Source organism: Acanthochromis polyacanthus, chromosome 6, assembly GCF_021347895.1.
Source record: "Acanthochromis polyacanthus isolate Apoly-LR-REF ecotype Palm Island chromosome 6, KAUST_Apoly_ChrSc, whole genome shotgun sequence".
NCBI lineage: Eukaryota > Metazoa > Chordata > Actinopteri > Pomacentridae > Acanthochromis > Acanthochromis polyacanthus.
Window position 1 is genome coordinate 18555179 of NC_067118.1, and position 14787 is coordinate 18569965.

Below are 14787 nucleotides of genomic sequence, written 5' to 3' on the forward strand. Positions count from 1 at the left end.
GCTCTGGCATCAAATATACTACATATATAGCTGGTGGCAAGATGCAAACAGTGTGTAGATGAGCATTTCATGTATAGTGAGGGTGATGCAGAGTAGATTGATTTAAAACACACGGGGAAGCGGCATTCAGTTACTATGGTGTCTGTTTGTGGAACAGCCTGACGGAGAACCTCAGGGCTGCAGAGACTGTTGATATTTTTAAAAAGAGGCTCAAGACTCATCTTTTTAACCAGGCTTTCAACTTCTTTTGCTAATTCTTAGCCCTTCTTCTTATGCTTTTTATTATTATAACTTTGAACTTTTAGGGTTTTATGGTTTTACATATTTTAACCTTTATTTTAACTTATTTTTATATTTTTTATGTTATTTATTTCAGTTCTAGCGTTTTAATTCTCCAGTGTTTCCCCAGGGGGTGGGGGGCAGGCTCCCACATGGGGAGCTGTTCCTGTCCATGGGGGTGTTAACCCTTGGTCCCCATACCCCTCCCTGATCTTAGTTTCAGCATTTTATCCACTGCAGTTGTACCATTTGAAGTAAGTGAAAGGGTTTACATGAGTTGCAAATGTTTCCATTTTGTTTTTATTTACATTTTTTTTGGTAAAATGTGTTGTAGTAAATATGGCAAAATGCTTACATCTAGCATAGCCTCAGAAGTGCAGAGAATAAATAAATGCACAACTTTAAAACAAAATTGTTATGGAAAATTCACTAAGAACACACGGCTATACATTATTTAGTCAACATCTTTCACTTTGCTGTAAGTTGATGTGTATCGTTTCACTCAGAATGTGCAGTTCAGTGTGTTTTGCTGGTGTTTGCAGATAAGACTGCATGTATTCAGAAAAGCAACCTTAAGCTTGACACAGTTTTTGGTGTCCATTAACTTCACTGGAGAAAGCTGCACAAATGAATATTGCATGAACATGCATCATCCAATGAAAGCCTTCCTTGCAGTCACTCACCTTTAGCTGGGTGGAGAGGATGGGGGTTATCTCAGGACAGATTTTGAGACAAATGTTTTCCCCAAAGCACACAAATGCTCCTCCTTTGAAGTCGGTAACTTGTGACTGTTTTGGCAGAACGTTTGACCAGCTGCAGCAGATGTTGCAGCTTTAAATTAAGGCAGAGTTGAAATGTACAGTGCTGTGATATTCTGGCCCATTGAATGATTGCAGATCTGCTGATGACCAACGTGATTAGACTGGAGTGAAACTGCATTGTGCGTCTCCCTCCTTGCTGTCTGTCAGATGGCCGGAAGGGGCTAAGGCAAAAGCATATACTGTGCAGTTTCGCGTGGTTATTGCATTTGGTTTTCTAAGGGGACCGACACCGTCTGCATTCTCCACCAGCACACACCCCTCAGCACCGGTGATGCATCCCCGCGGCAAGGACACGGACAACTCCTCGCTGGAATCGTCTCGACTTTAGAATGGTGCAGAAATCTCTCAACGGCGGGGTTTACCCAACTCAGGCCGGAGAGAAGAAGCACAAAGTCGGGTTTGTTGGTTTGGACCCCGGGGCTCCCGAATCCAGCAGGGATGGGGCGCTGCTCATTGCGGGTTCGGAAAGCACCAAGCGGAGCAGCATCCTCTGCAGACCCAGATCCAGCATCTCCGCCGGTAGACCCAGACCGTCGAAGAAAAATGCCAACTATCGGAAACTACAGAATTTCCTATATAATGCACTGGAGAGACCGCGGGGATGGGCGTTCATCTACCACGCTTATGTGTAAGTGCAATCTGGGCTCCAGCCAAGCATGTTGGTTCTGCCGTGGTGGGGTTTTTTTTCTTACCTGGGGGGGTCCACTGCTGTTACTGTGTCATGGTTTGGAGGAGCTACTGTGGTTCTGCATTGATGATCATGTTCTAATGGCGCATTAAAGCTGCTACAGCCCCAGTATGGAAGTGCTGTCAGTTCACTTGCTCCTGCTAAAACTCTAAGTCCTGGCTTTAGCAACTTACATCATAGGAACTTTCAGGTTGACATACTGTAAAACCTGCATACAGTCTGTGCTGTACATGTGATATCTGTGCTGTGTTTTATTGATTGGAGTTCCACTATGATGCGGCAGGTTTCAGCACCGAGCTCCGTGGACAGCTCCGGGCCGCGCCACTACTTTCACTAATTAACGTTGCAGTGATGTGGACTCTTCTTAATACAGAGGTGTGTGTGTGTGTGTGTGTGTGTGTGTGTGTGTGTGTGTGTGTGTGTGTGTGTGTGTGTGTGTGTGTGTGTGTGTGTGTGTGTGTGTGTGTGTGTGTGTGTGTGTGTGTGTGTGTGCGTGCGCGCAGACTAAGGGAGTGTTCAGGATTTTACAGCCAGCAGCACATAGCATATGAAGCTCTTGTGGCTGGAACATAATGCATTTGTGTGTCAGGTTAATGAGTTATTCTTCCAAACGGTTAATGCCAGACCCCAGTGATGCCATTTTAAATATGTAAGTGTTCTCTGGTCAGGACAGAGGCCAGCAGCACTGAGGGCAACAACCTATTAGGGAAGTCATTGCTGTTACACATGAAAGAGGTCCTGCTACATTTTTTGCATTGTATTTCCTATCAAGTTCCACATACTTTAGGAGAGAATGGTCTGCATTTGCACAGCAGAGTCTGAGCGTTCCACTTTGATCTTAAATGTCCCAAAATGCAACCAAAGGCATGTCTTTAGACTATCCCTACCTCATAATCTGTGATGCAGACTTCCTGTTTAAGTGTTGACCAATAAGATGAAAGATTCACAGGACATTCAGCCCACAAATGCTCTGTTCTCCAAATGAAAAGGTGAGTTAACTGTGCTTTGAAGTGCCCTACAGTTAGGCCTAAATCCTTCCATTTCAACGAAACACATGCTCAATGGTGAGGAGTTGAAATAGCCACAGCATGAAGTAATTCAGTGTATACAGCATATCGGCTCCCCTGAGATAGCCTGATTCTAAGGAAGGGAGAATGTGCTTTACTGTGAGACCACACACACACACACACACACACATGGGCTGCAGGTACTTCTGAAATATTAATTGAATACTATAGTATAGTAGCCAACTGAAATTTCTTCACCACTTGGTCTGCTTTTTGGGAGATTTTCAATGAGCTTTATGGATGAATATAGTGCACACTGGATTCTAGTGATGGGTTCTATTTTTTTGCAGGATAATACAGCATTTGGAGCCAAACTATACCAAGCGGCCTATTTAGAACAAGGTGAGCACCATGTGTGCTGTCTAAAATCAGAATTCTTTGGATAGGGGTAAGTTCATGTCCATCTCTGATTGGAGCAAGGTGAAAGACATGTGACTGTGGTCATAAGTCTTCCTGACACAAATGCATACAATATGCACACAGTGCCATCCGTCCTGCAAAAACAAAATCTGCATAGATGCCACAGCTCTGCCTTTATTCCGTCTGTCTCTCCTTTACATTATTCATAATCACCACACTTCATTTCATCTCCTAACTCTTTGCCTCCAGCCACCTGATTTATAAAACTATCATGTGCTGACATTACTCAAATCTTTCCTCTCCCACGTCATTGTATTTCTTATCTCTGCTCCAGAATATGAAGCATTTGGCTAACAAGATGACACTGCTGCCTTGAACTACAGAAGACAGAACTGCAAAATGTCCTGCTGCCTAGACAACAGCCATTTCTCTTAGACAGCCTTTCTCTGGAAATGTTAGGCAGGTGTTGTGTTCCCTGGTTTCATTTGTAATGTGTGTGAATGATCAATATGTGGAACATGAGCACCCACCATATATCCAGAGTACTCTCTCTCTCTCTCTTTCTCTCTCTCTCTCTCTCTCTCTTTGTCTCTTTCTCTCTCTCTCTCTTTCTCTCTCTCTCTCTCTCTCTCCTGCTGCCTCTGATCTCTCTTTGTCTTTATCCCTCTCTAGCTGTCTGAAACTGAGGCCACTCCTTCCCCTTCAGCTCTGCTACTGAGCTAACATTAGTTAAAGGGTAGCGACACAATGATCTGTGGATCTAACATTTTGACACAAACACTGCTACAAAATACTTCTTGGCAGTTTCAAAGAAGACTTTGTGAGAAAGTCATATCTAGTCAGTTCTCTGCATCCTGTGCTGCTGACAAAGCTTCAGTACATTCCTGCTCTCATATAGAACTCTCGGCTCTGATATCATCACTGATCTGGCTTCAACAGGAGCACGATTGCCGCATTTCTTCTTGCAGAAAGCACCAGCTGTGTGGGACACTTGAAAGCTCTCTGCAGCTATAAGATGACAAACTGTGTAAGTTCTGCACCAAAGTGAAATGAAGGAGTATTACTGAAAAAGACTGCAAAGAGGGGAGGACACATAAAGGGTTTAGGAGGCGATCAATCACTGAAAACAAAATAGATGTTCTGTTAAGTGATTCATAGAGCTGACTGAGGACATGGTACAGTTACTCACCATTTTGCTGAGCTGGCCACCTGAAGGCAAACTGGGGAAGAAAAGGGAAGGACGGCAGCAGACAGATGCTGGCTGCCAAGCTGCCGAGATGTGATAGAGTGGTCTGATCCAGGAGAGGAAGTGGAAGTGTGAGTCCTGTGGCTGGGCTTTTGTTAGAAATGTAATGTGTTCTGCTGTTTTAATGAGAACTCACAGGCACCTCTGATTGTTTTAGAATTATATTTTCATATTCCATCCCATTAAGTCCTAAGAATTTAGAAAAAAATTCACCTGGAAAATATCAGCAAATTCAGTCAGCTGTAAAAGAGTGAGGCAAAAATGAACAATACTGGCCTCTGTGGATACGGATGGTGAAGTCTGAAATGCATTATCATCATTGTCAGATTTGGGAAAACTGCAGAAAAAACTGAGATATTTATCTTAATGAATCAAAACCGAAATTAGAAATAGAATAACGGCCTTGTAAAAATAAGTGATTATGTGTTCTAAAAACTGCAACTTTCCCTAATTTGAAAAAAACAGAAAGGAAACACAACAAATTCTACATCCATTTCAATCACAGCGGTACCAGACAGCCTCTGGAATAAATGTTTCATGCTTGGCAATCATTAAAATAAGACAGCTAGTTGTGTGTTTATCACAGATACAGTCTGTCCTGGAACAGAGACCTTGAGAGTGGAAGGAGTTGATGCTCATGATTTGTTATTTTTATTCAAGTAATTTATCTTTGTGCTACCATAAAATGCAGCGTTGCTCAACTCAACACAGGCATGTTTCCCATTGCAGCCTTAATTCATCTGGTAATGAGCAGTTAGCATAAGGTGAATCACTAGATGCGTATTGCTGAGGTCAGTCGGCTGACTTCTGTCAACTTGTGTTCCCATGACGCTGTTTCAGCAGAAAGCATCATCCTGTTGATGGAGAACAGAAGTTTCATGGGCTAACTTTGTCAATATGTAATGATAATCAATTGAGATGGAATCACATTATTTTTCTGCCTAAATGCACTTCAGTGTGTTTGCCAGTTAAATAATGCATTTCTGGTCAAAGGCACTGAGGCAAAGTGTAGAGCATGTTCAGTCTTTTGCTACTGTAAGCATTTTGGACTAAACAGTGGTGTGTAAAAGGTCAGTACCTTGGTAGCTCACATCCCACGGTTATCAGACTGTGATTGTTTCTGTTGCTCTGCACAATCAGCTACTGCAAGTTGAAAAATACTGATATTCAAAATGCATCATGTTTGTTTGTCTTGGACGAGCCTCCACGTTTAATATCAGTTACAGATTGATAACTGCTTCAGCCAAATTTGTGATTCTGGATACATAGCATTAATTTGACTTAACATGACACCTCTTTTTTAAGAGTTAGGTTCAGTATCACACTTAGTCATTTTTGTAGCATTTTAGTCATTTTACCACTTCAGTTGCATTCTATCACATTATTTTCTGCAAAACTAGTTATAGAATCACTAGTTTACAGTGCAGGCTTGGAATGTTTTCATGTCTTTTATTTCTTCCTTCATTTCACAGAATACATTTATTTTGCTCATAAATTAAAGATTTATGTGCTTGTCTTGAATCTTGATTTGTCTCTTCAGAATAGGAAAACCTCTTCTGTGCTCCCCTGCTGTGAGTGTTGAAAGCACAGCAAGGTACCTTTTGTGGCTCATAATTAACACAACGTCAACAGGTAGCTGGGTCACTTATGCATTTATTTAAACAAGATGAATGTCACAGAAAGTCATCCTCACAGCTCCCCTGACAGGGTGGACGCTGCAGTTTTGGCACCGGATCTCCGCAGGCACTATATGCTTAGTGAAAAGTCCTTTCCTCCTTATTTGCTCTCCTTGGGTTCGTCGCAGTCTAAATTTAGTGTGATGAGTATGTCTGGGTAGGCAGTGTTGTGCTGAGCGGGGCAAATCAATGTTTCTTTATCTGCAGCTCAGGAGGAAATGCAGGCTTTTCTACTTCCAACAACAGTCCCCTCAACTTGATTGATCAGTAGTCACGTTCTTCCTGATGCTGCCTGGGCCTCTCTGGCAACAAGTCGATGTGTGGGTTGGTGGCCCGAACTGCTTCTCAAATACATGAAGGAATGTGCTTTATACTCTTCATGGCTTTTTATTGGAAATGAGATGCTGTAAAATAGAAGTCAACACTATGGCCATGTGTGTTTGCATGTGTGCTGCATCACATGCAGTTTCAGAGTTACTTCATCAAAAGTTCAAACATGCAGCTTTGTAATGGTGATTTTTAATGAAATAGAGAAACAACAAATCCTTCTATTGGACTATATATTGGAAACTATAGTATAAAAACAAAACAATAGTCATAGTAAATGGAATTATAAATCAGTTTTACTGTTGTAAATGTAACAGTATTATTTGATCTAGGGTTCTTTTGAACACACAGCAGAAGTGAATACGCTCCCATACAATGTTATGTAAATGTCAAATCATTCAAACTTGCAGCATCTCACAAAATTACATTATTTCTAAGTTGATAAGTAGAATATTTCCTCTAATGAGCAATCAAAAACAGATACTTTAGAGAGACTATATTGAAAATACAGGCCCCAATGTAAAAACTCAAAGCAATAGAGATAAACATACCTATGATCACTGACGCACAAGTTCAAAAATGTGTGATCACTGAAACTAGAGAACATACGAATTTGATCAGTTTGGGACTTATAGACTGTGTCTGTTTGCATCTATGTATCTTGACTTAAGTTAGTAAGTAAGTAAAATTTATTCTGTTTAGCACCTTTCACATACAAAATCACAAAGTGCATTACAACAATAGTAAAACAAGGGAAATAATAAAAAAAATAATGAGGTGAGGGCAAGGAAATAAATTGTTAAGACGGTAGAGCAACAGCTAATGCACAGCGCATCAAAACAAAAAGATAAATAAAATAAAGTGGCTACAGGTCAATCAAAAGCCTCTCTGAAAAAAAATGTTTTCAGCTGCCTCATAAAAGCTTGACAGGAGTCGACTGATCTCAGCTGTAGAGGAAGAGAATTCCACAGCTTTGGTGTGAGAGCTTGGAAAACACAGTTACCACAGGTTTTGTACTTGATTAGAAGGACTACAAGTAATTTTTGTTGGCCTGACCTGAGAGCTCTATTCAGGGCGTAAGGGTGAAGGAGGTCAGCAATATACTGCTGTGTTTGGCCACACAAAGCCTGAAGTTAGCACCACTATTTTAAAATGAACACAAGAATTGATCGAGAGCAAGTCAAAAGAGGATAGGACCGGGGTGATGTCGGATATCCGGTTAGTTCCTGTTTAAAGTCAAGCAAGGGAGGATTGATTTAAACAGGTAAAAATGACATTACAATAATCTAAAGGAGATGAAATAAAAGTGTGTCAAATCATCTCCAATTCCACCTTAGATACCATGGATTTTAATTTAGCTATGTTGTGCTGATGGAAAAAACAGTAACATGTTAGCTGTCTGACATGACTGTCTAGTGATGGAGACTGGTTAAGAATCACACCTAGATTTCTACGGCAAGGTTTAACACATGGTCCAATATGCTGCTTAATGGATGCCATTCATTTGTCAGGGGCAAGTATAAGAGCTTACGTTTTGCTTGTGCTTAACATGAAAAAGAATTGCTAGAAGACCTGAATAATCTGATTTTGTGACTTTGCAGAGATGGTAAAGGACACCAGCAGATTCAGTAACCAACTAAAAATGAGATGAAGCACATGTGCAACAGCAATCAGGAGGTAAAGAACAAGCCACAGTACCACTAATCAGAGTTGCAGCGGTCGTGTGCTTAGTGCAGAATTTACCTCTGTCAAACAAACAAACATGTACTTTAGACTTGGCACTGTGGTTAACAATAAAAGAGTTTCAGTTACAGCTCAGACAGTGTGAAGGACAAAATGCCACTGTCAACCCCTAAAAGCTATTGCTTGTTTGTTACAACCCAGCCACTGGGGTCAGCTGGGTGTAATAAAAACAACCAGATGTCATTGGTTAGGGTAAAGCAATTTATTGCTTAGTGACAAAATTAACATAAAATGATCAAACAAAGGAAAACATGGCTGGTGGATGTTGCAAAATCAAAGAACCAAATAATACCAAAGGCTAACAGAGTTCTTAACCACTTAACTCCTTAGCCAGACCTCAACACAAGAGCAACATCCACAATAATCAGAAGAAACTAATAGAAATTGGTGCAGAGTGCAGTGCACAGAATTAACTAAATGAAACAGCTGCCTCCAAAACGCTCATTACCAATAAGAAAGAGGGTGCGAATCACCACCCCTACAGAGCACACAAAGACACAAGAGGCACCAGGGAAAACTGTTCACATTTAACCCCAGTCGCTCTGATGGAGACTTTGGTTGTAGATTCATGTGTGGTGATGGCTAGGGTCTTGTAGGAGGAGGAGTTGTGGTTGTGGACCAATCCAACAGGTTGGGAGGTGTGGAGAACGAGGGCTGAGAGCAGGTCTGAAGCTCCAGGCCAGTCTCTCCTGAGGTCAGCCAGGTGGGATGTGGAGCTTGGTCTTCAGTCAGCTGTGATCAGTACAAGCCATCTCCCCACACAGAGACCGTACGAAGTCCATTACCAACCACATGGCCACCAGAGGACTTAACATTGTTCTTAAGTATAAAACTGCAAGAATCAGCTTTCCTACTGAACATTAAAATAAGCCTGATGAATGCTGAGATCAGATGAGACCAAGGTCAATTTGTTCAGCTCAGATAAGGTCTACAATTCTAAAGAAGGTAAAAGTGAAACTATGACTTGGAAAAGTATGTCACCTGACTTTTACCCAGGCCAGTAGAACATCTTTTGCCTTTTGCCCAGGTAAGAACAGCTGGAAAAAACAAAACAATAAGTCACTGAAGAATGACAGAACATCCCTTCAGAAATCTGGTATCCTCCACGCTAAGGACCAATAAGTCAGTTTCAATAATAGATGTAGACATAAAAATCATCGGAAGAAATAACAGATTTGATTCTCAGAAATGAAAGTTGGACTGACTTATGTTGCATTGAGTTATGACTGTGGGGCCAGTATTTTATATAGTAAATCTAAACTGCTAGTTTTCAGTTTTACATAAAAGCAAATATTCCACTGTTTAACTTAAAAATGACACAGTTATGATACAATTTCGAATCATTTGACATATAGATGGGATGTACTCACCTTTGGTGCATACTTTATTTGCATTCTTATAGAAAGTTGGATGTCTGCTTGCTAATCTAGTAGCCGATTATTATGAGAGATAAATAAAATGTTAGCATGTTAGCAATTTCACATGTGAGTAAAACTGTTTCCCACTTGAACTCCTAACCATTTGCTGCCATGCATGTCCACATACAGTACAATGGAGAGAGAACTCTGCTGATGGTAAGACGAGTATCCGTAGGAGCTGATTGTTTGCACTTCTGTCCCCCTCCTTTATCAGCAAGTGTCTTCATTAGTAGTGCTGATGAGCTTGGCAAGGTCAAGTCAGGAAAGTTGCATAAATTGATCTCCCATTAGACCTGCAGCCAGCCTGTATTTGTCCACGACATTTACTTAATAGCTGGAGGCCCAGCATGGAGCTTATTCAAAAGTTCAACAACATGTAGAACTGATATTGTGCAGCATTACAGTGTATTTTTTGGCTTTGGAAGCTTCAGCAAGCTGCACTGAGGTGATCACATTGGTAAAGGAATAGCATTGCGAGAGACACTTATTTTATGCAGAGTTAGATGAAAAGGTTGATATCACTTTCATTTGCCCCTTAAATGTGAGGCTACAGCCAGGAGGAAAAAAAGCAAAGCAGGTAGCCTTGTTCTGCCTAAAGAAAAAAAAACAAAAAAAAACAACAACACAGATATCCTCATAATAATAATGCAATTTCTATCAGGTGATAAATGCACAGCTGTGAACGCTGAGCAAAATGTTATGTTTCCACTATACAAAAGCAGTGCTGGTCTTCAGATGAAGAAATGGCAAGCCAAAGTGACAAGCCAAAGTACTGTAAATGACAAGATGTGAAGTGTCTGAGTCCTTGACTGACTGACCTTAATATGCCTCATGGCTACGCTGCAGTGGAAAAACAGGATTACCAGAGATCTCCACGGAGTTGCAATACAAATCCATACTTCAGGGAATTGCTGCAATTCCATCAGCTGAACAGCAAAAAAACATAGCAGATTTGCTTTCCTGGACTTGGGAAGAGGAGGTACCGTCAAAACAGCAATGCGTGCACACGTCATTTTCACTTTCAGTCTTCCAGGAAGAGTCGATGACGGTGATCATCAGGTATCAAATGGCTGCTAAGAGGAATCAGAGAGGATCCGGTTTCCTTTCCTCACATATAACAACCACTAAAGCAGCTTGTCAACCAAAAAGACTTACCTAGAATGCAAGAAAACTAACAGCAAACAGTGTTTTCAATTTAAAGTGACAATATCCATACTGACTGCAGCTCCAACACGCCAGAGAAGCTTTTCAACAGCTTTCAGAGATTTAATAATCCAAATCCAATATACAGACAAACTACAGACGGTAACAAAAGCTTTCTCGGTGCATTCTTCAGTTTTATTAATCAAGCTTTGACTGCTGTATCTATTAATGATGTATGAGATGCGAGAGACACATATTTACTGTAAATGTAAGGGAGAATGACCTCAGTCTAACTGAACAAAGTGAAATGTCTAGAAATGACGCAGTTACAAGCTGAATAATTTGATAGAATTTTGTTGCCACATCTTTACACCTGAGCTGCACAGTGGGGCACTGGTTAGCACTTTCGCCTTGCAGCAAGAAGACCCCCAGTTCAAATCCTGGCCTGGGATCTTTCTGCTTGGACTTTGCATGTTCTCCCTGTGCATGCGTGGGTTTTCTTCGGGCACTCCGGCTTCCTCCCACAGTCCAAAAATATGCTGAGGTTAATTGATGACTAAATTGCCTGTAGGTGTGAATGTGAGTGTGATTGTTTGTCTGTATATGTAGCCCTGCGACAGACTGGTACCTGTCCAGGGTGTCCCCTGCCTTCACCCGAGTCGGCTGGGATAGACTCCAGCACCCCCCGCGACCCTAGTGAGGATAAAGCGGTGTATAGAGAATGGATGGATGGATCTTTACGCCTCTGACAGAGAATAATATAGAAAACCAAAAACAGGCTTATCCTTTGATTTTACAGTCGCCACACACCACTAGTCCCCGCTGCTTCATTCTGACAGTGAAGAGTTTGATAGGACCAAGCTCAAACTGCAGCAGCAAGAGAGGGGACATGAGCTCCTGATTAAAACAACTGAAAACTAAAGTAATTCTTTGTAAGTATTATTATATTTCATGGATAGTTGTGAAGGATCTTTGCTGTGGATCCCTGATGCTTCGTGATGAGACCTGGATGAAGCACAACACAAAGTAAAGGTTTAGAAGAACTTTCATGTCAGTAGACGACTGATAGAGAAAAATCTGATGGTTTTAATGAGTCACATTCACTCTGAATTCACTTAGCGAGTGACAACTTTGTAGTTAAAGCTGACTTGAAGGAAATATTGAGAAGCAGATAAATGATATGATTAAGACTGCAAAGGTTGTTGCACTGGTATATTCAGAGATAGATAAAAATGTGTTTCTGAAATTATGAATGTGCAAATGTCAGAGCATCTCAAGCCCAATTATTTCAAGCTACACTCTAAGATCTGTATACGAACAGCTGTATGACTGTTTATTTGAGACAAAATTATCCACAGCATAGCAATTACAAATGTACATCTGTTTATCTAGATGTGTGATTTGCATTATTATCAGTTAATGTAATTGTTGCCATGCCTTTGTTTATGTTTGGTTGTCATATAAACAGGGAAAGCCATGAAGAAGCAAACATTTGCACATTTGCTACATTTGCTCTGTATGTTTACATCAAAGTATGGCTACTGAGAAGGTTTTCGTTTTTGCTGTTGTGAACATTATGTTTGAAATTCAGACTTATTTGATGAAATGTTGCAGCATATGTGTAAGCCTCGGTTTAAATATGCTGAGAGTGAAGGAAGGTTTTATCAGCGATGTCATACGATGCAGACAATTTCAAGTTTCTGTATGTGAGGCCTGTCTTAGCTTCTTCTGCATTCTTAAAGCTGCACATATCAGTATTTTATATTAATAATAGATGCAATGACGATGTGTAATGGAAAGGTGTTATTTGTAGTGATAAAGCAACAATAATGATCACTTCTTTTTGCCTCTTTCAGCTTTAATTTTTTTTTTTTTTTACCACATGAACTCCAGTTTAACTTCCAGTTGTGGCATACCACCTGTCCAGCAGCAAACACCACAGTGGAGTTTTTAGTTTTATTCACCGATCAGCCACAACATTAAACCCACCAACAGGCGACATGAACATCATTGGTGATCTCAGTACAATGGCACTCAGTGGGTGGGATATACTAGGCAGCAAGAGAAAACAGCAAAAACAAGGTGATGGGAGTCTAAGACTCTGTTACCTGGGGAAGAGATGGCAGAAGGATTGGAAGAAGGTGAGCCATCAGAGGCAGTGTGAGGCTCAGGACAATGTTCTGTGTGGAAATCTTGGATTCTGCGTTCATGTGGATGTGAAATCGTAGTATGTACCTTAAGATTATAACAGCAGCTTCTGTCGGCAGGGTGGTGCTCTCTGCCATGCTGTAAACTTTGTTTAGGAATGGCATAAGGAACAAAAAATGAATTCAAGGTGCTCACTTTGATTACAAATTTTCTAGATTTCGATCCGATCAAGCATCTGTAGGGGGAGATAGAAAGACGAGTGCAACCCATAGAGGCCTCACCACTCAGCTACCAGGACTTGAGTGATCTGCTGCTAATGTCTCCATCTTTTATACTTCAGGATACTTTTAGAGGTCTTCTGAAGTTCAGGCTCAATGGACTGAGAGCTGTTTTGCAGTACAAAGGGGACCTACACAATATTAGAAAGGTCTTTTTACCATTGTGGCTGATGGCTGTAAGTCACAAGTTTTGATCATCTCTATTATCAACCCACTCTTACTCTTACTGTTTTGAATCATAGCAAAATTTAAAATTGCATCTCATGCTGTTTATTGGTAAATTGCATAACTTTAGTGTTGTGTGAGCTTCACAGTAGAACACCTGATCCTGTTCTAAGGAAATATATACTGACATTCCACAGCATCTCTGCTGTGGTTAATGTAGGTTGAAGCTGCGTCTTTTAAAATCCTGCACTGTCCTAGTATTGGGTTTCATCAGGCATTTTCCATTAGCTCTGCTTTGGATTTCTTCCAGAAACTCTTTTCTAAAGAACGTCCCTGAGGTCTGTCTCTGCCTCTTACTCTTTGGATCATATGTTATCTTCCATCCAATGGGGCACTCATTTGATGCTCTCAGCCAGTCTTCTTGGTGGGTGGAGTACAATTGATTTCCCCCCAAACCTCTTGTCATCTAATTACATTATTGTGCTTAAAACCATCAGGAAGTCACTTACCAAATTCAGCCAACTGAATCACTTTTTATACACTGCCATATAAAAGTTTGAACACACCTTCTTATTTAATGTTATTTTCTTTATTTTTGTGACTATTTCCATTGCAGATTCTCATTGAAGGCATCAGAATTATGAATGAACACATATGGGATTGTTATGGGCCTGGAAAGTTCACAGCCTGGCGTTCACAATCAGGCTCAATCTGCTGCACCTGTGTGATTGAGCTCGGCTGTGGGCTGTTGCCAAATCAGCTAGGCGGGGATATAAGGAAGAATCTCACAACTGCTCAGTTAGTTGTGGGTAGGTGACCTAGAAGGTTTGACACCATCAGTCAGCCTCCTTCTGAAAGCCTAGTTTGACTTTGTCATGTTTGTGCACAGAACCCAGCACTTCCTTCCTTTTGTTTTTTGTGTACCACCTTTGTTAGATTTAGTGGGGCATAGTGGTATTTAACCATACCCCATCCTCTTTTGGACCACAGAACCCCATTTTCTGTTTGTTTGTGCAGTTTTTGTTAGTTTCCCCCATTAACGACCTTAGTTTATCTAACTTGTCTGAGACCGGGGATGGGGTGGGGGGTTAACAGGATTATGTAGTAAACAAAAAGTCTGAAATAAGTCAAAACATGTTTTATATTTTAGATTCTTCAAAACAGCCACCCTTTGCTTTGATTACTGCTTTGCACACTTTTGGCCTTCTCTCAGTGAGCTTCATGGGGTAGTCACCAGAAATGGTTTTCACTTCACAGGTGTTGCAAAAAGAGGCCCCCGCACACTGTCCAACTTGCAATATATCCTTTATTGTGACGTTTCGGTACTAGACCTTCATCAGACAAAACTGTTTTTCCTCTATGCACCTGTTTTTTTTGAGAGATGTGCGAAGTGTTTATATGTATTGATACACTTCACAGGTGTGCCTT

General features: G+C 40.9%; 1 protein-coding gene across 16 annotated transcripts in view; it reads left to right on the forward strand.

Moving 5' to 3' along the window:
* Positions 1–948: 948 nt before the first annotated feature.
* The window catches only part of kcnq2a (potassium voltage-gated channel, KQT-like subfamily, member 2a), a 39929-nt gene continuing 26090 nt past the window's right edge, over positions 949–14787 (forward strand). For 3 of the 16 annotated variants that reach the window (XM_022211101.2, XM_022211102.2, XM_022211104.2), the window contains exon 1: positions 968–1728. In XM_022211101.2, coding sequence (XP_022066793.1) covers positions 1430–1728 — 299 coding nt within the window. In that variant the 5' untranslated portion in view covers positions 968–1429. Of the gene's footprint in view, positions 1729–14787 lie in introns of all 16 variants that reach the window. The other 13 variants (XR_002596477.2, XM_022211111.2, XR_007942311.1 and 10 more) reach the window with 10 other exon arrangements.